This window comes from Anopheles stephensi, chromosome 2 (genome assembly GCF_013141755.1).
Source record: "Anopheles stephensi strain Indian chromosome 2, UCI_ANSTEP_V1.0, whole genome shotgun sequence".
In the NCBI taxonomy this organism is placed as follows: domain Eukaryota; kingdom Metazoa; phylum Arthropoda; class Insecta; order Diptera; family Culicidae; genus Anopheles; species Anopheles stephensi.
In genome coordinates, this window is record NC_050202.1 from 34,542,430 (window position 1) to 34,565,489 (window position 23,060).

General features: G+C 46.1%; 5 protein-coding genes across 11 annotated transcripts; 2 read left to right on the plus strand and 3 right to left on the minus strand.

Annotated features, from left to right (window-relative positions):
- Positions 1-1,746: 1,746 nt before the first annotated feature.
- Positions 1,747-13,252, plus strand: LOC118507755 (mucin-5AC-like). The gene is made up of 7 exons (XM_036046767.1): positions 1,747-1,891; positions 2,019-2,584; positions 2,763-5,089; positions 7,713-7,773; positions 11,636-12,558; positions 12,679-12,790; positions 12,882-13,252. The coding sequence occupies exons 1-7, from the start codon at positions 1,885-1,887 to the stop codon at positions 13,116-13,118; spliced, it is 4,233 nt and encodes a 1,410-aa protein (XP_035902660.1). The 5' UTR covers positions 1,747-1,884; the 3' UTR covers positions 13,119-13,252.
- Positions 7,259-8,183, minus strand: LOC118508078 (peritrophin-1-like). The gene is made up of 2 exons (XM_036047542.1): positions 7,495-8,183; positions 7,259-7,423 (listed from the first exon to the last, which is right to left on the minus strand). Exons 1-2 carry the CDS (start codon positions 8,082-8,084, stop codon positions 7,417-7,419), a joined length of 597 nt encoding a protein of 198 aa, XP_035903435.1. The 5' UTR covers positions 8,085-8,183; the 3' UTR covers positions 7,259-7,416.
- On the minus strand, positions 10,089-11,239 carry LOC118508073 (protein obstructor-E-like). The gene is made up of 2 exons (XM_036047537.1): positions 10,522-11,239; positions 10,089-10,444 (listed from the first exon to the last, which is right to left on the minus strand). Exons 1-2 carry the CDS (start codon positions 11,104-11,106, stop codon positions 10,184-10,186), a joined length of 846 nt encoding a protein of 281 aa, XP_035903430.1. The 5' UTR covers positions 11,107-11,239; the 3' UTR covers positions 10,089-10,183.
- A 298-nt stretch (positions 13,253-13,550) lies between the features above and the next one.
- On the minus strand, positions 13,551-23,060 carry LOC118508068 (cation channel sperm-associated protein 1-like). Of its 7 annotated transcripts, none has more exons than XM_036047529.1 (6): positions 22,988-23,060; positions 21,534-22,057; positions 17,733-18,627; positions 17,473-17,653; positions 15,273-15,431; positions 13,551-15,201 (listed from the first exon to the last, which is right to left on the minus strand). In XM_036047529.1, exons 3-6 carry the CDS (start codon positions 18,362-18,364, stop codon positions 14,983-14,985), a joined length of 1,191 nt encoding a protein of 396 aa, XP_035903422.1. In that variant the 5' UTR covers positions 18,365-18,627; positions 21,534-22,057; positions 22,988-23,060; the 3' UTR covers positions 13,551-14,982. The 7 variants fall into 7 exon arrangements, with proteins under 7 accessions (XP_035903422.1, XP_035903419.1, XP_035903418.1 ...); XM_036047526.1 differs by having other exon boundaries at positions 22,896-23,018; XM_036047525.1 differs by lacking the exon at positions 22,988-23,060 and adding an exon at positions 22,490-22,640.
- On the plus strand, positions 13,679-14,338 carry LOC118508081 (peritrophin-44-like). Its single transcript, XM_036047544.1, has 2 exons — positions 13,679-13,771; positions 13,849-14,338. Exons 1-2 carry the CDS (start codon positions 13,759-13,761, stop codon positions 14,241-14,243), a joined length of 408 nt encoding a protein of 135 aa, XP_035903437.1. The 5' UTR covers positions 13,679-13,758; the 3' UTR covers positions 14,244-14,338.

A 23,060-nucleotide genomic window follows, 5' to 3' on the forward strand; every position in this document is an offset into this window, starting at 1 on the left:
GCATAGAGGAAGGCCATAGTGGTCTTGGCTCCTCTAAACCATTCGCAAATTTAACGAGGTGTGCATCCACCACGAACCGGAAATGTCTCGTGAATAGTAATCGTTTAGTACCACCAATTTCACGGCAATTTATACTTTATGTTTTCCGTTTTGATGTTTGTCTTTATTAATATAAAAATCACGCTTCTAATGGGTCCGATAAAGCCCATATACTTTTTTTATTTGTAAAGAACGGCGTCGCTTACAGAACTGTACAAATGCGTAGACGAAATTAATTAAAATTTAGAATGAACTGTAAAATGAACTCAAGAATGAATCCAGATAAGTAAGACGAGCCACACCCACTTAGTAGTTAAGTAGGATTCAGTAGATTAAGTAGTGTTAGTGATATTAAGGGTGGAGGTGATGATAGAGCTAATGGATAGGGAAATCCAATGAAAATTGAATTATATTTACGCTTAACGACATTATGGTAATATATTTTGAAATATCTATTTTAACAGAACTGATGCAATAATAGCAATAATGTCACCAAACGCATTACAAGCCTACATAATTCTTCAATGTTTGTTGTTTGGAAAACTAAACTCTATAACTACTCGCTTCCAGGAAAGCATAACATTTGATCCCACGTCACACAATGGTCAACGACAAAATGGAACGTTTCTGAAGATCAGAGTGGACACTCTCCTGCGGTTAAAGCGGTCAAACATAATTAGTATGCTGTTGGAATATTATCTTCTTCTTCTTTCCTGGGCTGTTCCTATGCAGCACATCTTAAAGCGATGGCCTGGTATCCAATTCGTTTCCAGGAAACCCCGTCTACGGCAGCACTCCTCCACCCCCGGCTGCGTCCAAGCTTTCTCAGGTCTGGCTTAATTCTAAACTATATTAAGCTTACCCTTCATTCAATGACTCGCAAATGTAGATAACTCGCAGCGCTACATGTCTTTCCGAGCGGAGGGACACTTTCAGTTATCGATATCTCGGAACGTGCGAAAAAAACGCTCCAATCATTTTGCCAACAACCGGAGCAACGAGCCAAGGTCAACCAATTTGTGCGTTTAACCTGTGGACTAAGCTTTTTGATCAGTAGAATCCACATTCCAGAAAGAGTTCAGGGATGCGATCACCGCTCAACCCCATGACGTAGGACATTCAGCCCACCAAGAACCCATGCAGCTTGTCCGATCTGGACTCCGATTGTGGTTTGGTATCATTTAAGGAAGCACAAACGTTCGAGCACATCAATCTATGTAATCGAACATTAACAACAGAACCAGAACATATAGTTTCTTATCGTGCAACACGATCAAGGACGGTGCGACGGTGCGGATGTTCCTGAGTCATCACGAATTCTTTCACCATGGAATGTCCACCTCATCGTCTAAGAGTGTTTCTAAGGTACGAAAACAATTGTCTCATTTTATCGGCAAGGTACAAATCAATCCCGTGTACCACCAGGTATCGGGTTAAACCGATACAAAAATCTCGCCTAGACTGTTAGTGTAATGTGTTAGTCGCTTTTTGAGACCACTGCCACAATTGATTAATGACTGATGATAACAACTTTACAAACGGTTAAACATACCATATCACTTTATACGGCAGCGTGCTGTGGACCTGAAATCTGCAGCCATAGATAAGGGAACATTCTTTTTTTTTTGTGCTCACTGTTTTATCTAATGTGTAGACGTTTTTATCCTGACAAAATTTTTGCGTTTGAATTTGGCCACCCTCAGAACGGGGCCCACGTATACCTTCTATAAAAGCGATGGTCCAGCCTGGACGGGCAGCTATTTTCTAGAAACAGTGGCATTGTGGTGATATCGTACCCGTGGCAGTCTATCTGTTCGTTAACTTAAGAGGACTGTGCTGTACAATATGATAAGTGAGTGTTTTGTCGGGAGTACGACATGGTCTTTGCAGTCGACTCGAGTGACCCAAGTGAACTTAGTACAGGAAAACGTCGTAGCTAATGGTTTTGCTTTCAATCTCGTTTCGTCACGCGTATACAGGATTAGTGCTGGCGCTATTCCTCGTGGGATGCGCAAAGGTTCAGACGCAGACAACCGTCTGCCAAGGGCAGCCTGACAGTTTCGTGCCCCATGAGACGGATTGTTGGCGCTATTACACTTGCGTCAATCAGGTAGCCTTCCCGCAAGAATGTCCCGAGCCGTTTGTTTTCGTGAGCGCTACCCAAATGTGCGACTATGGTGATCGAAATGCTTGCGTCAGCTGTCCTGCGACGGGAGTGGCAAACTTCCCAGTAACCGGTTCCTGTACCCAATTCGTTCAATGTATCGAGGGAGTGCAGTTCAGTCGTGAATGTCCGACCGGTACGCAGTTCGACCAAGCGAAGGGCCAGTGTAACATTGCATCGGCAGTCAACTGTGTCGAGTTGAACTGTCCAGCAGTGGACGATCCACAGAACCCAGTCTTCATACCGGACACGAGCAATTGCCAGAACTACTTCATCTGTATTGGTGGGGAAGGATTCCCCCAGCAGTGTCCCACGGGTACCCGGTTCAACCCGGCGTTAAATGTGTGTGATCGCGAATCGGAAGTCGAATGCCCAGGCGCTGTAAGTCCAACAGGGCAAGCATAGAGCCCAAATGGTGTTGATATTCGAAAAAATCTCGCTGTATAATAAACCATTCCAGACGCTCTGTAAATATACACATTTTGACGGTTATACATCCAGCTCATCTCGACTCTAGTTCCTATCCTCAACCCTAACCCAAAACCCTTATCACTTCCAGCCCGCCCTACCTCAAACAGCACAGGCGTCGCACGGCGCGTTGTGCACCGACAATAGTGGCATGACCTTTGAGCCCCTTCCCAACAACTGCAATTCCTATATCATGTGTCTCAATTCCCTGGCCTACGAAATGTCCTGCCCTCCAGGAAAGTCGTTCGATCGAACAGCTAAACTCTGCATGAACACTGGCGAAGCTGAGTGCCTGTTCGATTTCAAAGCGCTGTGCGACGGTACCGGGTACGGGATAAACACTGTCGCTTATCCAAACGACTGCTCGAAGTATCTGTTGTGCATCTTCGACGAAGCGTATGAAATCCAGTGCTCCCCTCACGAGCGATACGATATTCGCACGAACCGGTGTGTGGACGCCAGCCAGGCGCTCTGTGTGTACGACACGCCCGCAATCTCTGATCCGAAACCGTTCGTTAATCCCTGCGCAGATAATGTGGGAGTCAACTTGGTACCGGACCCTTCCAACTGCCAGCGCTATTTTACCTGCATCGAAACGCGCAGTTTCGAAGGTACTTGTCCCGGAAATCAAATATTCGATATTGTTTCCCGGAACTGCGGTAATGTGAAACAATCGACCTGCATTCGGGATGTCTCCCCGTCCCCGCAACCACCACCACCACCACCACCTCCTGCTTCCCCGACTCCAAGCCCTAGACCGCCCGGACCAGGGCCGGCACCATCCCATTCTAACAATCCCTGCCGAAACAATAACGGCGTCACCTACAAACCCCATGCATTAGATTGCACGCGCTACTACATGTGTATGGACACGCAATCGATTGAACGAACCTGCCCATCCGGTCAGGTGTTCGACGTCTACCGAACAGCCTGCGGTCCCAAACAGACGTCGACGTGCGTCATGGACATTAATCCTTGTATTGGAAACAAAGGCATTTCGTACAAGCCACATCCCAGCGATTGCTCGCGTTATTACATGTGTATGGATGAACAATCGATCGACCGATCGTGCACTGCCAACCAGGTTTTCGATATCTATAAATCTACCTGTGGACCGGAGCAATCTTCCACCTGCATACTGGATCAAGAGTCCGTGGAACCGTTCCCCACACCATCGCCTCCGAGCCCTACCCCTTCGCCTCCGAGTACTACCCAATCGCCTCCGAGTCCTACTCCATCGCCGCCGAGTCCTACTCCATCTCCCCCAAGTCCTACACCCGCACCACCAAGTCCTACACCCGTTCCCCCAAGTCCTACACCAGCACCGCCCGCAAATAACCCTTGCGCCAACAATCAAGGTATAGCTTATTTGCCACATCCACAAGACTGCAACCGGTACTATATGTGCATGGACCAGCAAATGCTCGAAAGAACTTGTGCAGCTGGGGAGACGTTTGACATTTACACCTCCAAATGTGGTCCCAGCGAGACGTCAACGTGCATCCTGTATCCGAAACCTCCGACAAATCCCGAAGATGTGCCTACGCCACCGACTCCACCACCAAATTTGCTACCCTTGTTCGGTTGTCCTGCAACGGGCACCGTGAATGTGCCGCATCCCTTCGATTGCAACTTGTACTACCTGTGCGTCGAAGGCCAAGCATTCCAGCTTAGCTGTGGCCCCAACTTGGTGTTCGATATACAAATTAACCAATGCAACAGACCAGAAGACTCGATCTGTGCAGCAGACCTCGTCACTCCTCCGACTGCTGGACCGGGCGATGCGACACCGGCCCCAACGGTACCAACGTTACCAACACCGCCAACAGTTGGTCCTCCGAGTGATGCCACACCACCCGTACCTACCGCACCTACTCCGCCCAGTACAGTAGATGATGTTCCGACAGTTCCTACAGTTGCACCTTCCATTCCTACTGCTCCCACGGTGACGGGAACTCCAGCCCCTGTTCCTACCACGGCGATTCCGCCGCCATCGGAAGTACCTACCGCTCCGACGGCAGCACCAACAATTCCAACCGTTGGTCCCACGCCAGCTCCTACTCCAGTCCCAACTGCTCCCTCTCCGTCCCCAACTGTCCCTACACCAGCGCCTACTCCTGCACCTACTCCTGCTCATACGCCTGCTCCTACTCCAGCACCCACACCTGCTCCAACTCCAGCACCTACACCTGCACCAACACCAGCTCCCACGCCTGCTCCTACTCCAGCACCAGGCACACCGCCACATTGCCCACTTGATCAAACGTTCTATCATCCGCACCCAGACTGCACGAGGTTCTATCGCTGTGTGTGGGGCACACTACACGTCATGCAGTGCCCCCCGAACCAGTACTGGAACCAGGAAAGAGAGTTCTGCGATCATCCATTCAATGTAACCTGTCCCTCGACAGGTAAATAGTAGTAGACTGTTCACAATACTACCAGCAAGCAGCAGGAATGTCACATTAAATGCCACTGATTCTTTACATAAGAGAGAGAGCGAAAGAGTGTGAGAGAGTGCGCAAAGATTTGTTACCGGTTGGGTCCATCCTAAACATTCATCCGAAATTTGTAAAACTTCTTCATAGCTTATTGACTTTGGGTATTTCTTCTTCTTTTTCTTTCTTGGTCCAACGACCTCTTAGGTCATGCCTACCATTCTTTTCTTACTAAACTTAATGATAGCGCATTGTTGATACCGCATAGTCAGGCCTCACTATAAGGGTACGACCCTGATGAGTCTTTAACCCCGGTCCTGCCGTGTGAAGCCCTGCGCCGCTGTCGCCTCGGCCACAGCCGGGCTGATTTCCACCTGTTTTCAGCTATTTATGACCTTCGAATGTGGTTGTAGGTGATCAAGGATGGCGAACTTCAGATTAATTTCCCATCGCTGTTGCAAATTCAATCACTCTTAGCTTGAAACAGTTTGGATATGAAATTAGTTTTTATGAAGACTTCTCATTTTTCTTCTTCTTGACCTACTCAGGGTCTATAAGGCATGCCGAGGTCGCCATTCCTTTACCAGAAATCTCGGTCCAGGACTACACCACGCCTGCTTCCGCTCTCCGCCAGGTTAACTTTCTGTTCTCTACGTCTCATCCAAGGCTCGTGCCCTGCTTACGTTGTTACCCTAAGATACGATCATATCCAGGCAGCAGAGCTCCTCTACCACCTCGAGATCGTTGCTGTCCGGTCTATCACGCTATGCACGCCTCCGGTAAGCAAGTAATTCATCACATTGATCCTCGATCTAATTCTGTGAACTGCACCGCAAACAGGAGAATATCATGCCCTTGCCTCTGCCCCCTATGAGATTCCAACGTTTCCGACAGCATATTCGACACTCTCACCTTGGACTGTACACCGTCTATTGTGGCCCTTAATAGCCGTGTCAGTTTACCAGGGAATCCGTTGTGCTATATGGTGCTGCATAGTTCGGTCCGATATATGTTATCGTAGGCTGCCTTAAAATCAACTAACAGGTGATGAAAGGGGATCTGTTGCTCCGGACATACGATCTAATGGATTAACCGTAGATTAAACATTTATTCGGTGATCCTCCAACAAACCCAGCCTGGTAGCTTGCAACGATCTGTAGCAAGGGTCGCAAGAAGTGTATTGCTGTACAGGATGTTATTGGCAGCCATTATGACTGTGATATCTCGGAACTTAGCATAGTCCAGCCTGTCGCCTTTTTTGCACGCTGAGTGAATAACGCCCAGTTTTCAATCGTCCGGAAGTTCTTCCTGCCGTCCCAAAATCTTACAATCAGCCGATCCATGACAGTGGCAAGCGCCTCATCTTGAACAGTCCTGCCACCAGCCCATTGCTGCCAGCAGACGTTTTACATTTCAGCTGTCTGATGGCAGTGATGATGGTAGGGGCAATTCTGCATGTTCATGGTGGCTGCCGTAATGTGTTGATCTCCTCTGCTAGCCTTGCATGATTGGATAAGATATGTGTCCAAGTAGCATTTCCATAGCAATGCGGCCAGGCCGTTCTTTATGAATAAAAAAAAAAAAAAAAAAAAAAGTAGCATTTCCATCTGTCGATGTTTAAAGACATGTATTCTGAATTTCACGAAATTCACGAGGAAAAAAAACCATTCCGTCAGCGTAAGCCCACACAGCATGATTTGACGAGTTGGACTCCATCCAGATTACACTTGCGTTTTATCTATTCTGACACGCCGTAAGGCTCGCTTGAAAACTTTCTGCGCAATTCATGTACAGATCGAAGTAAGTCTTAGCATTTCAGATCAAATATTTCCAACATTTCCGTATACCGTTTCACAAACGAAAACTTTAGGTAGTTGAAATAAATTCTGGTAGTTGGTGGTTGCGGCGTTCTGGTGGCCGAGGCGATAACGGCGCAGGTCTTCACACTGCAGGACCACGATTCAAATCCCATTCAGACCGCCTCCCCGTACGTAGGGCTGACCACTTTACTATGGATAAAATTAAGACAAAGAAAGCCAGAAATGACAGGCCAAGAACTCTCGGGGTTGTTGTGCCAAGGGAGAAGAAGAAGAAGAAATACATTCTGTAGCAAATTGCTACATGGCAGCTGTTTGCTACTACACATTGCTTGAAATTTTCCTAAGATTAACACACTTATGTTTTATTTTGCGAGAGTGCTAGACGGTACAGTACGGTACAGCCATGTGCAATGATACCTTATCTATGTTAATACGTATTTAATACCACTAATCTTTTCGTTGAAGCGCATAGGATTACATTATTTTGTTATAATCTGAAAAAAGCAAAAATGTACATTCTATTAGCATACAATCGTACAATACAGAGCAAAGTCACCATACTTACGGACACTGAGCCAGCTCGGGAAAGTCACATCGCTCGGCTTGACGGTTCCAGTGCAATCCCGGTGCGCAGAACCGCTGTACGGGTGTACCAGCCTGACAGATGAAGTACTCATCGCACGATTGGATGCCCGGAATAAAGATGACCATGTTCGGATTGTCCACTTCCGGGCAGCGGAAGCGTTCACAATCTACGCGAAATTCGGCTTTGCATGCTTGCAGCGCTGCATCGTACGTTTCACCGGGCTTGCAGTTGCCCACAAACGAAATGCCGCTCGAACAGGTAATGAACTGGTCACAATTGGTTGGATGCGGAAACAGCTGAACGCCGGTCGGCAGGTTACACACGTGACAGAAAACGTTCTGCGGAAAATCGCACAGTTGCTGTGCCTCGTGGAAGTAAAATCCGGGCGGGCACTGGGCTGGTGTCGCCACGCCACCGAGACACAGGAAATAACCCTCGCAGCTCGTGAAATCATTGACAAACGTTCCGTCAGGTATACCCGCACATGGCTCACGCTGGGCACCGGTCACAATCACTAAGATAAACAAAATCGTACACACTGCCGACGCATGGTTGCGCATCTTCGCCATCTGTGTGTTAATGCTTTTTTCTATTCCACGATACGAAACAATTCAGAGCACCGATGCAACTAATGGTGTCTTGCCTGGAACCATCCCACTTTTATACATATTTCAAATCTACCGATCAAATTTCGAGTTTTGCAAATCAGTGTCAAAATCGGCACCGATGCTCACAGCGCCACGGATAACCCCTCGCCATACGGTAGCATTTCCTGTATCCATTGTTTAATCCGCTATCTTATCAACGGCTAATCATGCACTTTGCTGGGTACTTACCCCCTGAAAAACTGTCCAATAATCCTTACGCTGCACTTTGGTACCAGCTGGCATGAATATCAAGCGTGTTAGTAGGACGGTGATTGCACAAAACGTACATTACTTAATACGATGAGTGACGCTTTCGATTGTTTTTGTTCGGAAATGTCATCCGAGCTTCATCAATCTATTTTAGTTCGCCGACGCTCATACGATTCGTTGACTCATGAGGACAAATTCCAAAGTACGAGCGAAAGAATTTTTTTTTGCGTTATATGAGTCAAATTTTAAATTACACACTTAGTGGCATCATAGTTCACGTCCCTTCAACTAACGGACGGATCAATTAAAGCTGACCTTTCGGCTCTTTCGATGCTTTGTGCTCTTTCAATAGTACGTTTCAAAGGGTTGGTAGTACAATTGTTGAAATTTGATTTCGCTGTTTAAAAAGAGGCACGATCAAATATACGATCGTACAGAAAGGTCATATATAGACCAAGATCATGACTGTAAAACTTCATCCACGCAAGAAGGCTGTGGATCCAGCTGCGGGACCAGTCGCAATTCGCACCTCACCTCTTTAGATTAGTATAAGTCTTTGTTGCTAGCGAGACATAATTGATTGTAATTGCCGCCTCAGCAATGACAACCCAATTTCTGGAACACTAGAACAGAGTAAAGACTTTAATCTGCTGAATGAGACTGGATTAGAAGACAAACGGAAACTTTATACTGAATGAACGTGGCCCCAGGAAATTTTGAGGCGCCAAGTATCTGCCTAGTCTTCCATGTATGATCCAGTTTTCCAAATGTACTAAATTACACTTGGCGTTATTCCAAACCAGTGAAAGGTTTAATTAATGGTTTAAAACGTAATCCAACACATAGAGCAAGACGTTATAATAAAAAATCAGAAAAAAAGTTTTAAAAATGCATTGTGAAAAACTACTTTTATGATATCCGACCTAACCCATGTTGAGGTTGGCTTGAATGATAAAGACAAGTTGCCCAAAACAATAAAAAAATAGCCTTTCAACTAAAGAAATGGCCATTTTTGGTTTAATTTTTGTGTTTTTACATTTGTAAAAACATATCGATACGGAACGACTCGGACTCATTGCATCCACAGGTTGACCCAAACTCGTGGTCCCCATGGGTCGACCCGAACCAACGGGTCGAACTCGCGTATGCATTGCAGCAACTACGGGTCGAACCAAACTTGTTGCACCTACGGGTCGAACTCGATTCCTATAGAAAAAGCTCGCCTCTGGGTCGATCTATGAAAAGAGTCATATGACCCATGACTAGTCTGAACTATAGGACCAGATGTCTGTCGCTAGGGTTACCACAAATACCAAAAATAGTCCTGAGCGCTCGACGGTGAGTCTATAAGTGCCATAAGCGTCTAAGTCAACACATGTGGTGTTGTCAATATGGTGTCAAAATGTCTTACTAGAAATATATAATAAAATAAAATAAAATAAATAAATATGTTCGCCAAAAATGCCGAGAGGGCTAATCAGTCCGTCGGTTGCAACTAAATAAGCAAATAAATAGATAACACGCGCTTAAGCCATGGCAGAAGACTAAAACCTTCAGAACACACAAGTTTACTAAATATATTCGGAAAGGCTTAGTTTTCCGCAGTCTCTCTCTCTCTCTCTCTCTCTCTCTCTTTCTCTCTCTCACTCTCTCTCTCTCGAACTGTCATAAAGCAAAACCCGTTTTCTCTACTAATCTGCAATAAATCACGTTTTATTTAAATACAAATATCACACAACAACATTTAGTTTTTATTGGTCTACTCCAAAATTATTAACGAAAAATATATACTTTCAAATGTATCCATCGTTTTAATACAAGTCGAGATCAATCAGGGGTGCCGAAGGTGGAGTCGGTGGCATAGGGTCCATTCCGTTAGCACAACGCGAATCCTCATTCGCGGGTCGGCATACGGAATCTGTGATGTCGAAGATGAGACCAGCAGCACAATTCGTAGCAACGGTACTCTGCTCTCCGTTTAGACAAACGAAGTACGATACACAATCTGCCGGATTACCGATGAGATGAATTCCAGTCGGTGGACACGAAGAGGGCGAAGGCACTCCTTCCTCCTGTCGGAACAATAACAGAAAACCAGTGAGGTATTAAAAACTGTACCACACTACCTTCACTGTCAAACTGTACTTACACATTCTACATTTTCTTCCAGATCGCAAAACCTTGTATCAGGATTAAACAGCAACGTTGGCGCACACTGGCGCTCCTCGGCGTTACCGTTGAGGCAGATGTAATATTTGGAACAGTCCGTTGGGTGTGGTACCGAGGTCGGTACGGTAGGGTTCACGTTGTTAGGACAAATTCCCGTTTCACACTGAACATTTTCCGCTAGATCGCAGATTCCTTGCTCGCTGTCAAACAGCAGCCCATTGGCACACTCACGCAGCGTACCGATTCCTTGTATGCAGAGCGTGTAGAACGTGCACTCGCCCTCGATAGGCACAAACGTCGGCACGAGATCCTCACTTGGCGGACATATCAAGCACTTTACGTTCCACGGGTGATCGCACAGCTGTGCTTCCTCGTTAAAAACAAAGTTCATGGGACACGTGCCAGGAAACGCTTCTCCGCGGAAGCACGTGAAGAACGCGTCACAGGCGGTAAAATCATTTATAAACACGCCGTCCGGTACTCCGGCGCAGCGACTATTGTTCGACACCGCTTCTCGCACCACACACAGGACGACCAACGTCACGGTTAGCCACAAGCGATTCATGATGCCTCGACCCAGCTTGGGATGTATAAGTCACTCCGAGTGTACCGAACCGCAGCAAGCGACACTTAATGGTCTGCCGACGAAATTGACCGTTAGAAATGATCTGCAATTGGGCCGCTCGGGAGTATTTCAATGCACGGCGGTTTTAAACAAATCCCTCATTAAGCTTCGTATCAATCAATTCCGTCACAAGATAAACTGTGTACTGCGTTTTTGTTTCCACTCTCTTGAAGCAAACTTGATCGGAGTTCGTTTTTTTTTTTTGGGTGGTTATCAATAATCCCATGTTGTATACCAGTATGGCCATGACTGTGGCGGAAGAAAACACCCTGGACAGTTGGGGCGGGTCGCAGGTGCCCGGGATTTTCTCGTCTCATTGGCAATGAATTTCGGTAATCCGCGGATAAGATAAAGGCCGGACGGTCAATGGAATGTTCGAACGCGTTCATTGACGCGTTATCTGGGCATGAATAGCCCTTGCCGTTACTGATGCAGGAGTGCTTGGGCTGAGTAGTGTGTTTAGTAGTAATCATCCACCATGCTCACCGGGAAGTTCGGTGTGTTTCAAGGGCTGATCATAACACTGATTGGTTCGGTACAAGTTGCCCAGTGTTGTCCCGCACTGAGACAATGCTTCCCAGATACAGTGGCTACCGTGCCTTGTCGAGGCAGTGCTACCCCGGAGTGGACTACGGAACCAAGTGATACGGATTGCAGCGCTTACCTGTCATGCTTCAATGGTGTCGGTATTAAAATGTGCTGCCCGGAGGGAATGTACTACAATCCTGTCACGCAACTTTGTGACGATGAAAGCAATGTGGATTGTCAGATCGAGCCACCACCTTGTGAAACAACGACAAACGGTCCTGATACTACAACGACCACGGGCGCAGGAGAACCAACAACGGCAACAACGGACAGTGCGGATACTACAACGACCACGGGTGCAGGAGAATCAACAACCGCAACAACCGAGACTGCGGATACTACAACGACGACCTCGGGTAGTGAAGAATCAACAACCACAACAATCGACAATGCGGATACTACAACCACGACCACGAGTACAGATGAATCAACGACACAAGATCCTAACGCACCAACGACCACTACGAATGATGCAGATACAACAACGACCACTACTGAAGGCACAACTTCCACCGTAGCCGCTGAAACCACTACCGTTGAAGCAGGGGTAGATTTGGCAGCCCTTTGTGCGGCGCAACCGACGGACTCGTTGGTAGAAGTGGCGTACCCGGGCGAGTGCAGTATGTACGTGCTGTGTGAAAATAGGCAACCCGTAGCGACAGAGCTGTGTCCTGCCGGGCTACACTTCAATTCTATTCTAGCCGTCTGTGATTCACCCGATCATGCGGAATGTTTGGAGTTTGTGTGTCAGAACAATCCCGAAGGAAGCCTAATAGCGGTGGGCAGCTTAAACTCATGCCAAAGGTAAGCAAGTGGCCGTTCACTATGGGCCTCTCGCAGGAGAGTCCTTTACCGGCTAACGAGATGGAACCGAAAGATGGCACGGGTTTTATTCCATCTATCAAAATGTCAATATTATTTCAGATATTTCATATGCATCGGCAATGTAACTATCGAGCGGTTCTGTGCACCGGGTACCATCTACGATGCCGAAAACGGTTGGTGCTTGGTGGACGATGGTGAAAACCCATGTGTAGTAAGTAGCACAACCACACAAAAGACAAATCCTTCCGCTGCATTTTAATCAATGCTAACTCCATTTTAATCAATCTCAATCTCACCATCAGCCCGATCGACTTCCTCCTCCACCGGACACGGTCATCGACCAGTGCACGGAAGAAATGGAACTAAGCAAAATAGCTCACCCTACGCTGTGTGATGTATACTTCCGGTGTCTTAACGGTCGGCTTTGGGTGCGCCAGTGCCCGGCAGGGCTTTACTTCGATCCTGAGCGCGGCCAGTGTAATCTGCCGGATTTTGTGACCTGTGAAGAGGCCCCAATAAACTACAACATTTCAACGTAGGTTAGATACCCAATGAGTACAACTACTATTTGCTATCCGATGCTGCCATAACTACGGGGTGATAAAAATTCTAATAGATCAAGCTCTGAATGATCACGATCTTCAAATAAACTCTGATGAATGTTCCCTTCCAACTGGTTTCGACTGTATTCGTGAACCCATAAAGTGGGGATTCACAAAGTTACAGTATCAAAAATGATTCAAAATATCCCTCAGTCAGCCATTGAATGTTGAAGGCATAACAATACTGACATATCGGATAGGTTCCGAAAAATTCCCCCCAGTAAAAAAAAACTATTACTGAATAAGAAAGTGGCCCACCCGAAAACAACGGATGTGATGCCGGGCCGGTCAGCGCACTTCAAATTTTTATCAATCAACAGCTGATAAAGCGCAACCGATGACTACTGATCGTTCTCGTTCTCGTTGCGGTTATCAGTATCGGTACCGAACCTTGTTGTTTATTGGTATCGTATCAGATTTTTCTAGAATTTACAATCACCACAGCAGGTCGAGTGCAATTTTCTTTTATTTCTTTCGCATGAAAGCATAAATAGGGCTCGCCGTACCCACGTTAGTTTCAGTTCTCTGTTTTTGCTCCCATTACGCTTCGTTTCTACTCAGGAAATCACACAGGAACATGAACAGTGGCAGTAGGTTTTGTAAAATCTGTGTTCCTTATCCTGCAAGAGCCAACAAATGCAGCGTTCCGTTACTTTTCTACTTATAAAACCAGCACTCACAGTTGCCTGCATCGCATTGCTGAGTGTAACGATCGGCGATGCACAAAATTGTGCTCAAAACGTCAACCCTAACACGTTCCTACCCGACACGAAAGGATGCCATTATTATACGGCTTGTGTGAACCGTATAGCCGCACCGCTAGTATGCCCATCAGGATACCATTTTAACTTTGACAAGCAGCTATGCGATTACCCCAGCAAAGCTGGCTGCATTAAATGTCCCGCCACCGGTTTCGTAAACCTGGCGATCGATGGTAACTGTCAAAAGTTTGTCCAATGTTTCATGGGAGTTGCCGTGGATCGCGAATGCCCGGCCGGGCTCGCGTACGATCCAGTGTATGGGCAGTGCAATCTAGAGTCGAAAGTGCAGTGCCGAAGATAGTTTGGTACATGTAGCCTGTCTTGTCGGTAAAGTTTTATTAAAACATACTGCACGATCAATCATTTAGTATAAATAAAGAGGAATACCGCTTAATACTTTTGTTCTCGTCTTCCACTGTACAGTATGGGGGTTTTCACGCGTTTTGCTAATTAATAGCCGAACATATCGGTTTGCTACCACTTTGCTTGACACTGACATCCTCCGAGAATCCTGACGTTTGACGTTTGCGCTGTGGCAAAAATATTTCGCTGGTACGTTCCGTGTTACTAGTCCACTAGCCGTAATGAGTGCTTGGCTTAGGCTTGATTTATTCGCACCAAACTATTGCAATTAGTGTTTGAATGACTCTTTTCCTATCCCTTCTCTTGCCTATTAATACCCGGAACCATGCTTCGTCGTGTTGTACACGCTTTGAGCAGTCGGCTCATGCCTCATGGCTTCGCTCATGTGTCTTTTCAATTTTTTTAAGTAAAAAATAACTATCAGCTAAACCTAACGAGCAATAACTACACGTATGTGGACGAGTACACTATGGCACCTGTCGTCCTGCCTTCCATTCGTTCGATCGCCTGCTCCAGTCCGTCCTGGCGCTCTGCCTGGGGACGCGCTTGCTACATTAGTGTAGAGACTATGTATTGACTACCAGAAGAGGGGGAACTGTATGTAGGCGTGCAATTTGTATTTTGTACAGGCGTACAGGCATCATTCGCCACCAATCCACGCTAATCGGCGATTATCATTAAATCACTACCTTATCGTACGATGGAGGAGGCGTTTCTTCCGCTTCCTTCGAAGTGTCGGGCAGCAGTATCGCTATATGGTACGGTGGTGGTGGTGCCACTATGCTCGCCAACGACGCCGGCTGAAGGCTACCCGTCACAAACCCGGTCAGTGGGCCACTTCCGGCACTTCCGTTCAGCAGCGGTGATGGGTTACTGCTTAGAAATTCGGGATTGTTCTAAAACGAAAACACAATACACGATCACTAAACATGATACTGTTCTGGCTGGCTAAACCGAACATGCTCACCTGTAGCGAACTTTGCTCGGCGTTGGAAATCGTTTCCGAGATCATGTTGTTACCCGCGACCTGGATGTCGCGCGGGCGTCTCCAGAGCGATACGGTGCAGGCAGCCAGAAAGAAGGTGGCCGAAAATGCACAGAATATTAACACTTCCAAGCCAGTGCCCTGTGAGAAGGTATGGTTTCAGTAGAAAGTAAAAAAATAATTATAATTTTAATTTACTAATTTCAAATATTGCATTTCAAAAAATGGTGAGATCCAATGGTAAGATTGGGGTGATCCGGTGGCCGAGGCGATAGCGGCGCCGGTCTTCACACGGCAGGGCCAGGGTTCAAACCCCATTCAGACCGCCTCCCCGTAAGGCTGACTACTTTTCTACGGGGAAAATTAAGTCACAGAAAGCCAGAAATGGCAGGCCAAGACCTCTCGAGGTTGTAGTGCCAAGGAAGATTCAATACAGCTATTCGCTGACGTTGACCAGCATTCTTCCGTCCAACATACACATAGGCAAGAAAACCGCGAAAATCATCACTTTGCCCCTCTTTAAGAACGAGGATCTGGAGGAGATATCGGTTCCGCAAACTCGGGATTGTTTGGGAAAAGATCGTTACGGCATTCAACATGACGACTCACCGGCCCACGCCGCTAACTATCGTTCAGGTGTGTTGTCGGGAGAATTATATCACCTGGACTTATGAGAACGCTCGGACATGCTTGCCAAGCAAAGCGAACATCTAATGGAACGCTATGGATAAACTTAAGAAGCTCATCCTTAATAGAGCTAAAGCTCTCTAAGGCACATTGTCTCGATGATCTTTTTAGCATCAAGCATACGCTTTAAATGATAAAAGCGCTTGCATTAATAGCCAACATCATTACCAGATGCTTTAAGCTTGGTTACTTGCCTAATGACTGCAAACACGCTAAAGTCATCCCGATAGTCAAACTCATCTTTGCAGCTATCGAGGAATATGCCTTCTATCCGCTCGGAGAAAGCCGTTATAAGAGTGATCTACAGAGTCTAACATAAGTTGCTGCTGAACACCATGTCCTACCTCCTCAGCAGTAGCCACTGTACCAGCTACCAACTACTACTGTTCCTCAACACCATCCAACAGAACAAACGAGAGTCGAAATCGTTAGCCATTAGTAATGAAGCATGATGGCCTCATTTACAAACTATTGCTGTTTGTTTTCCCACACCATATCATCAAGTTATTACAAAGCTATCTCCAGGAAAAGGCTTACGAGAACGTACCATAAGGCAGTATATTGAGTCCTCTGATTTACATACTATACACAGTCGCCCTGCCAGTGCGTGCCGATGTCAGTCAGTTATATCTCTTCGCTGAGGACACCACCTTAGTCGTTGAGCAAAGATCCTTGACACAGCTACGCAGCGCCACCCAACACTGCCTTAACTACTTATTTGCTCACTTACTTACTTATTAAGCTCTTAAACGGCTTGGTGGTCTAAGCCTGCTGCAACAATTCACGATACTGCACACGGATTAGCGCCGTTGTTTAACAATTCATCATTTCGGCCGTTCTGGTTATGTCGTTGATGTGTTACACCATCCATCTCCATTCGGGCCTATCACGCCTCTTCTATTCATGTGGACGGACTCTCAATTTGGGCCTACAATAGGACCTTACGGGCTGGGTCGACAAGTGGCGTTCCCATCTGACCTGACCAGCCCACCGAAGCCGGGCGAGTCTAATTCGCTGCATGACTCCTCCATTGCCATTACACACATACCCTTTGAGCATCTTTCACTCGAGCTCGGATAAAATAGTTTGATCAGTTTTGAATCCATGGCGTATGTGAGTACTGAGACTATAACTACTATAATATTCTACAAGTTTCAGCTTCGCCCGTCGCGATAGGTATTTTGAGTGAAGTTTCCCTTATTTTCCCTTACTGAATGCAACATTCCATTGTATTGTTGCAACATTCCGCAACGGAGTGGCAACATTACTCTACCCAGTTCGTAATATTCCACCGAGAAATTCAATTGATCCATTATACGACACGAAACCCTGGCCAAGCTAAGTGGATCCTAAAAGGATCGCTATGGACTATCGTAAGTAGCTCAGTACTTGACTACTGAAAAAATGTCTAAACAAAGAATGTCTTATATTTCATTTTTAGTACATTTTAAGCGTGTAACCAAACTTATTGAATACTGTGTCACAATAAAATTACCTGATGATCGAAATAAAATTTAGCGCCAGCTACAAACACCGTCGCCAGAGCCAGCGAAGCCCACATGCCACATTTCAAGTGTGCCGGTAACAATTGTGCGTCCTGACCGACGTGCGGTTGTACATGCTGCCCTACGTTACTGATGGCTTCGATTTCAGCTCCAGATGATTGTGTCGATGCACTGTCGAGCGTCGGATAAGAAAGGAGACTAGCAGTTATCGAGCTGAAGAGCTGGTTTATATGATTTCCCTTGTACTCACCTGTAAATGTGGTTCATCGACACAGGTACGTGGTAGTTTAGAGCATTTGGGGACGTGCTCTGCTGTAAGTTTGGACTCGGCTGCGAGTAAGGCGTTGGCGCAGGCAGACTGTTGCTCGGCGAACTGTACTGGCCACTGAGGTGCAACTGCACCTGGTGCACCTGTTGCTGCTGTAGATTGCCCGCTTGAGACTGCTGCTGCTGGCTGGTGGCTTGATTGTGATGCGGATGATGCGGATGATGGTGATGGTGATGATGATGGTGCTGCTGCTGCTGTTGTTGCGATTGATGGAGATGCTGTGTTTGCGGTTGGTGATGATGTGCTGAGGATTGTTGACTCTGGGTCGACGAATAATGTGCCCCTGGGACAGACGGATTCGATTGCAATTGATGATGCGGCTGTTGTTGTTGCTGCTGCTGCTGTTGCTGCTGCTGTTGCGACTGCTGCTGGCGATGAGCATGTGGTCGACTGCAGTCGACCGTTTGAAACCGATGAATTGGAGTGACCATTGATTTCCGTGGCACGCGGCGCGGATGGCCAAACCCTAGACCTCCCCCGCCCGACAACGATGCTGCTACCCGGGCCCTTCCGAAACCACACGCTTGCGAACGTTTATCAATCCAAAAATGCATTTCCCTCTCGCAGTCGCCGCTTCTGCCAAACTGGTGTGTCACTGGTCTATTGCAAGGTACCGCACTCAAACGGGCCGCTCAGACAGCGAGTACTGGCCGTTTCTTGAATGATCCTTATGGGTATGCCACATACCGCCATTGGGTGGGCTCCATATCTAGGGTGGCGTTGGTGCTCTAACTTGCTGCTTACTGTAGATGATTGTGATTGTCCATCACCGGTGTCATGTTGCATAGTTTACACATGTTAACTTGTTTCTATTGGTCTACGAATACAGAACGGGCAAAAAGACAATGTAAGAACGAATAGTCAGAACGTACCCTTTTTAGGTACAGCAGCTATTCATAACTGGTAAAATATTTTTCATTAATTTCATTCTTCATATATTTTGTTCATCTATTCTACATTCACAGATCTTGCATGTGCAGGACCGTCCCCTCTTCCACAGACAACCAACATTTCTTAAATTTAGTAGCAAAATTTACACCATGTAGTATGCTCCAAAACTCCCTCTGGCTGTGCCTCAATATGTATTGGCTACTTCCTTAATCCACTGCTTCAAAGTTAATAATTTGGTTGTGTAGTTTCAAAACTACACAACCAAATTATTTTGGTTATTTTTTATTTTTACCATTTTTTCCAGAACTCAATACAACATTCCATTGTACGTTTGCAACATTCCACGAAGGAATTGCGTCGTACCATGGTCATCAGCAAGCAGGACCTTACGGAGGAGTATAGATCAGTCTCGAATAAAACAGACACGACAGCTTTTACCGGGTCAGTAGTCCTTCAAACATACGTTCAGACAGGTAGCTTCACATGCCTCGTAGACAGGATCAATGTGTATGCCTTGTCGTTTTTAACTTAGAAATTGACAGAATGAGAACTTACTGCGGGGCTCATGATCTCTCTTTCGCTACGTGATCGTATTTCAACAAGTTTTATCGCTTTTTAAATTTACAATTTTACTGTCTTTAAGTACTATCTCTGGGGCGTCCCGGTAGTAGATGCCCGCTGTCGGTCTTCACACGGCAGCACCGAGGTTCAAATCTCATCTGGACCTTACCCCCATAGTGAGGACTGAATATCCAACTACGCGGTAACAATAAATCTAGTAAGTCCAAAATGGCAGGCATGCCCTCGTTAGGCCAAGAGATAAGAAGAAGAAGAAAAAGAAGATATCCTGGCCGTAGTATTGTTAATTTAAAAAAATTAACAATAGATTTCACGCGACAAGACCAGTGCCAAATCAAATCAATACAATCAAATCTCTTCCTCTGAACGCAGGATTGATTACCGAGTGTCTGGTAAGTGAAAAGATCGTGATGCTAAAACTTACAGACCCGCAGAACCTGACATTATAGTGCCAAAGAGCAATACTATTGGATGGACTTCACTGATACAAGAGACAATGTTACTAACATAAAACTTCTATCCGAGTTTGATTATTTCAATATAACATATAATACACATTTGGGCTAGTGCTGTTAAGCTAAAGCCTAAGCCTTTTAAAAACGCAACACAAAACATGCGTGCATTGTTTGAATGAACAACACAATATAACGTTTCACATGCACAGACGTAGTATACATGGCGAAATTTCAATCAACAAGAACATGTTGAACAATACTAAAGAACACTTGAACCATGACAACAACAAAAAATGCTACTGCACTTTGCCATACGTATTCGGCTGATTGTTTCATCTTTAAGCCGAGTTTAAATTTATCCACCTTACCCTGCTTACGCTTGCTGCGTGTCAATATCAATTCTTCCGGACGCCTGACAGTACAAAGGCTGCATTAATAATGAAGTTACTGAAATTGAATCATTCCCACGAGCTCTCGGGCAACAGCCAGCCAGCGAAAAAGGCTGTTCATTGAAAGTCCAGGCTGCTTTGCATGCAGCCTCCATCATCCACGGTTGACACGAGGGACGATCAATAATCAATGGCCTAATTTAGTTAGAGCCGACAGCTGATGGTGGCGGCGATGCATACATTTTCACCAGCTGTTCTCACGTATCATAGTCAAACACTGCCCAACAATCAAACCAACCGATGCTCACTACTCCTCCGGCAGGGGCAAAGACAGCAAAGGGCAGGAAATATTTTTCCGACACGCTGCATTTAATAATTCCCAAGAACATGTTCGAAAATTTTTCACCTATTATTATATTAAATTAAATTAATATACAACGAACTTGTCCTTTACATTTCACTTCACAATCGTTGACGGCAGAAAATGACGATGATTTAGCGGTTTCAAACCTGATACCTGATGATTTGGTTTTCTTTCCGGATTTTGCTGATAAGGATTACTTCAACCCTGTTTACTTGACTCTGCCATAAAATGTATCGATGAGCGGTTGTGCTTTTGCGCTACTAACATAAATCACAATTTGTACACCTTCTCATCTTTAAACTATTCTCCTTTTTGTTTGTTCTGTCCAGAGCCTAATTCCTATTCATACACTCTTTCATGTCTGTTATTGCATATCAAGAGGTTTGCACGCAAAAGTGCTCTCAATAACTGAAACAACATGCAACATTCAAGACTCTTCATTATACTTGTACACATACCGAACATATTCTTCACATCCTCGCCAAAGCGTACATCCCAAGCGACTCACTCACTGTCCTTCACTTATTGCCACACCAGGATGAGATGGATTATTGGTTTGGAGTTTTCCTCTTCATCTGTTGCCTACACTGTTTGAGTTTGCAGGAAGCAGTTTTATCATACCACTTGCGTACGGGTGAGTATGTGTCCTCGGTTTTCTTGTGCACGTTCGACAGTACAGCACGAAGACGCGGAGGACTGCATTCGTGCATTAGTAGCACGTGTGGTGAAATGAACTTTTTTATCCCCTGTCCTATCCACTTCTTACCACGTTATCTCAAGCTAATGCACTCCACCCCTTTTCATCTACTCCTCGCTGTCCTCTTGATTATCTGCTCCTATGCAAGTAGGTTTCCACACATACGAAGTTTTCATGTACAACGTGCATGTATATATGTACATCGTGTGTCATGTGTACGTATGCAGGTGTTTGTGTGCTTGGCATCCTACGCATAACCCTTTCGAAAAACTCTGAAACGCATACTTCATCTTAGCAATCCGGACGTTAGCAGTGGGGTGACATTTTCCTGCCCAGTTCGTACCATACCTTGAACGTTTAGTGGACGATTCTCCCGACGATAGAGTGCCGAAAATGACGCCATCCATCCTGAACTGCCCCCACAACTCGTAAATCGTCCAAAACCCGTGCCACCAATTCCACCTAGTCCGTTCGCAACATTAGACCATTGCCTCCTTCAACTGCTGCTCTCATCGGCGGGTGCGGAATCGTTGAAGGAAGCAACAGCATCGCACTGTCCTCTAACGGCCTCATCTCGCTCGGTATCAACACACACTACCGCACGCTTAGGTCCGCATGCATCCGTAAGTCAGCGCAATGAAACGTTGAACACTACCAGCTCGGGTTACTCGGGTTTTCATCAACTGCAACTGCACTTTGCACTCCTTTTCTTGGTCGTTTTATTAGAACCCTTGAACATGCTTTGCCGTTGGTCACCATGTCACACTGTCCCCAAATTTTCCCTCGGGTTTTTTTTTGTTTTTGTTCACTCGCTGTTTTCCTTCCTTTAAAGACAACTTTTTTGTATGTGGCACTATACCTAAAAGTTACACCTGAAAAAACAACATCAGTTGTTGAAGTAATACACACTTATTGCTGCCAAATAGCTTAGGAAGGAAGGGGTGACGAGTGACGAGTGCAATATTTCATCACTGCACTTCACAACATTTCACCACCTCTGGTCCAAGCCATTAGGGGAAAAAACACACACACACACACACTTTTTCGGTGGATCACACTGGAGCTGGGGAGCAAGCGCATCCCTTTGCTCCAACGCGCGCGTCCAACATAGCATCTTTTCCATCAATATGGTCACTAGCTGGGTACGCCACAGACGGATATCGGTGCAGCTTCGGTAACTTAGCAACACTGTGCAAGATATCTGCAAGACATTGGCTGTGCTGGGAGGAGATTTTCTGCACAGGAACAACGCCACCATCACAGCAGAAGCTGGACAAAAACCCCATGTACCCCATGGAACCCACCTACGGCGACGGTGCTTTTGCACGGCAACACTATCAGCTCAGTACTACACAGCGGATAGACCCAGACTCTTTGGCTCGGCGTGCAGGAACGCTTACTGGCCTGGGTTTTTGTGTTGCCTTCTTCGCAGTCATCTCTCGCCATACTTGCTCGATGCTCTTCAGCAAACGCTCTGCGCGCGTTCTCTCGCGCTCGTGTGAATCATTCTTTCGTAGCGCTCATAAACATCCTCCTCCGGTGGAGTCGTAACGCAAATCATGGTGCAAAGAAAACATGCTCATTGTTCGACCGTAATGCACAACACAGCTGTACATCGTCAACACGATTATTGTGTGTGTATGAGTGTGTGTGAGTGTGTGTATGTAAATGTTTTTCTTTACGCTTCCTGCAGCGAACTAACGAACGCACTTTGCTCCGTAAAAGACCGTACGTAGTTCAGGGATCTACTGAATCACAACGAATCACACATTTTTCCAACAGCAACGCTGGCTACCCTTAACCTTTGGCAGTGTTCAATACGGACGGTCCGCTTGCCGCTTGCCATGGTTCAATTTTCCGTGGAAAACATGCGAG

Bases quoted from the DNA above. Each gene is read 5' to 3' on its own strand.
- LOC118508078 (XM_036047542.1), bottom strand. From the start codon at position 8,084: ATGGCGAAGATGCGCAACCATGCGTCGGCAGTGTGTACGATTTTGTTT.
- LOC118508073 (XM_036047537.1), bottom strand. From the start codon at position 11,106: ATGAATCGCTTGTGGCTAACCGTGACGTTGGTCGTCCTGTGTGTGGTG. The intron at 10,445-10,521 runs GTAAGTACAGTT...TTGTTCCGACAG, and splicing joins TGGAAGAAAATGTAGAATGT to GAGGAAGGAGTGCCTTCGCC.
- LOC118508068 (XM_036047529.1), bottom strand. From the start codon at position 18,364: ATGCATTTTTGGATTGATAAACGTTCGCAAGCGTGTGGTTTCGGAAGG. The intron at 15,432-17,472 runs GTAATTTTATTG...ACCTTCTCACAG, and splicing joins AATTTTATTTCGATCATCAG to GGCACTGGCTTGGAAGTGTT. The intron at 15,202-15,272 runs GTGAGCATGTTC...TTTTCGTTTTAG, and splicing joins CCGAGCAAAGTTCGCTACAG to AACAATCCCGAATTTCTAAG.
- LOC118507755 (XM_036046767.1), top strand. The intron at 2,585-2,762 runs GTAAGTCCAACA...TATCACTTCCAG, and splicing joins AAGTCGAATGCCCAGGCGCT to CCCGCCCTACCTCAAACAGC. The intron at 5,090-7,712 runs GTAGTAGACTGT...GCATGCTTGCAG, and splicing joins TGTCCCTCGACAGGTAAATA to CGCTGCATCGTACGTTTCAC.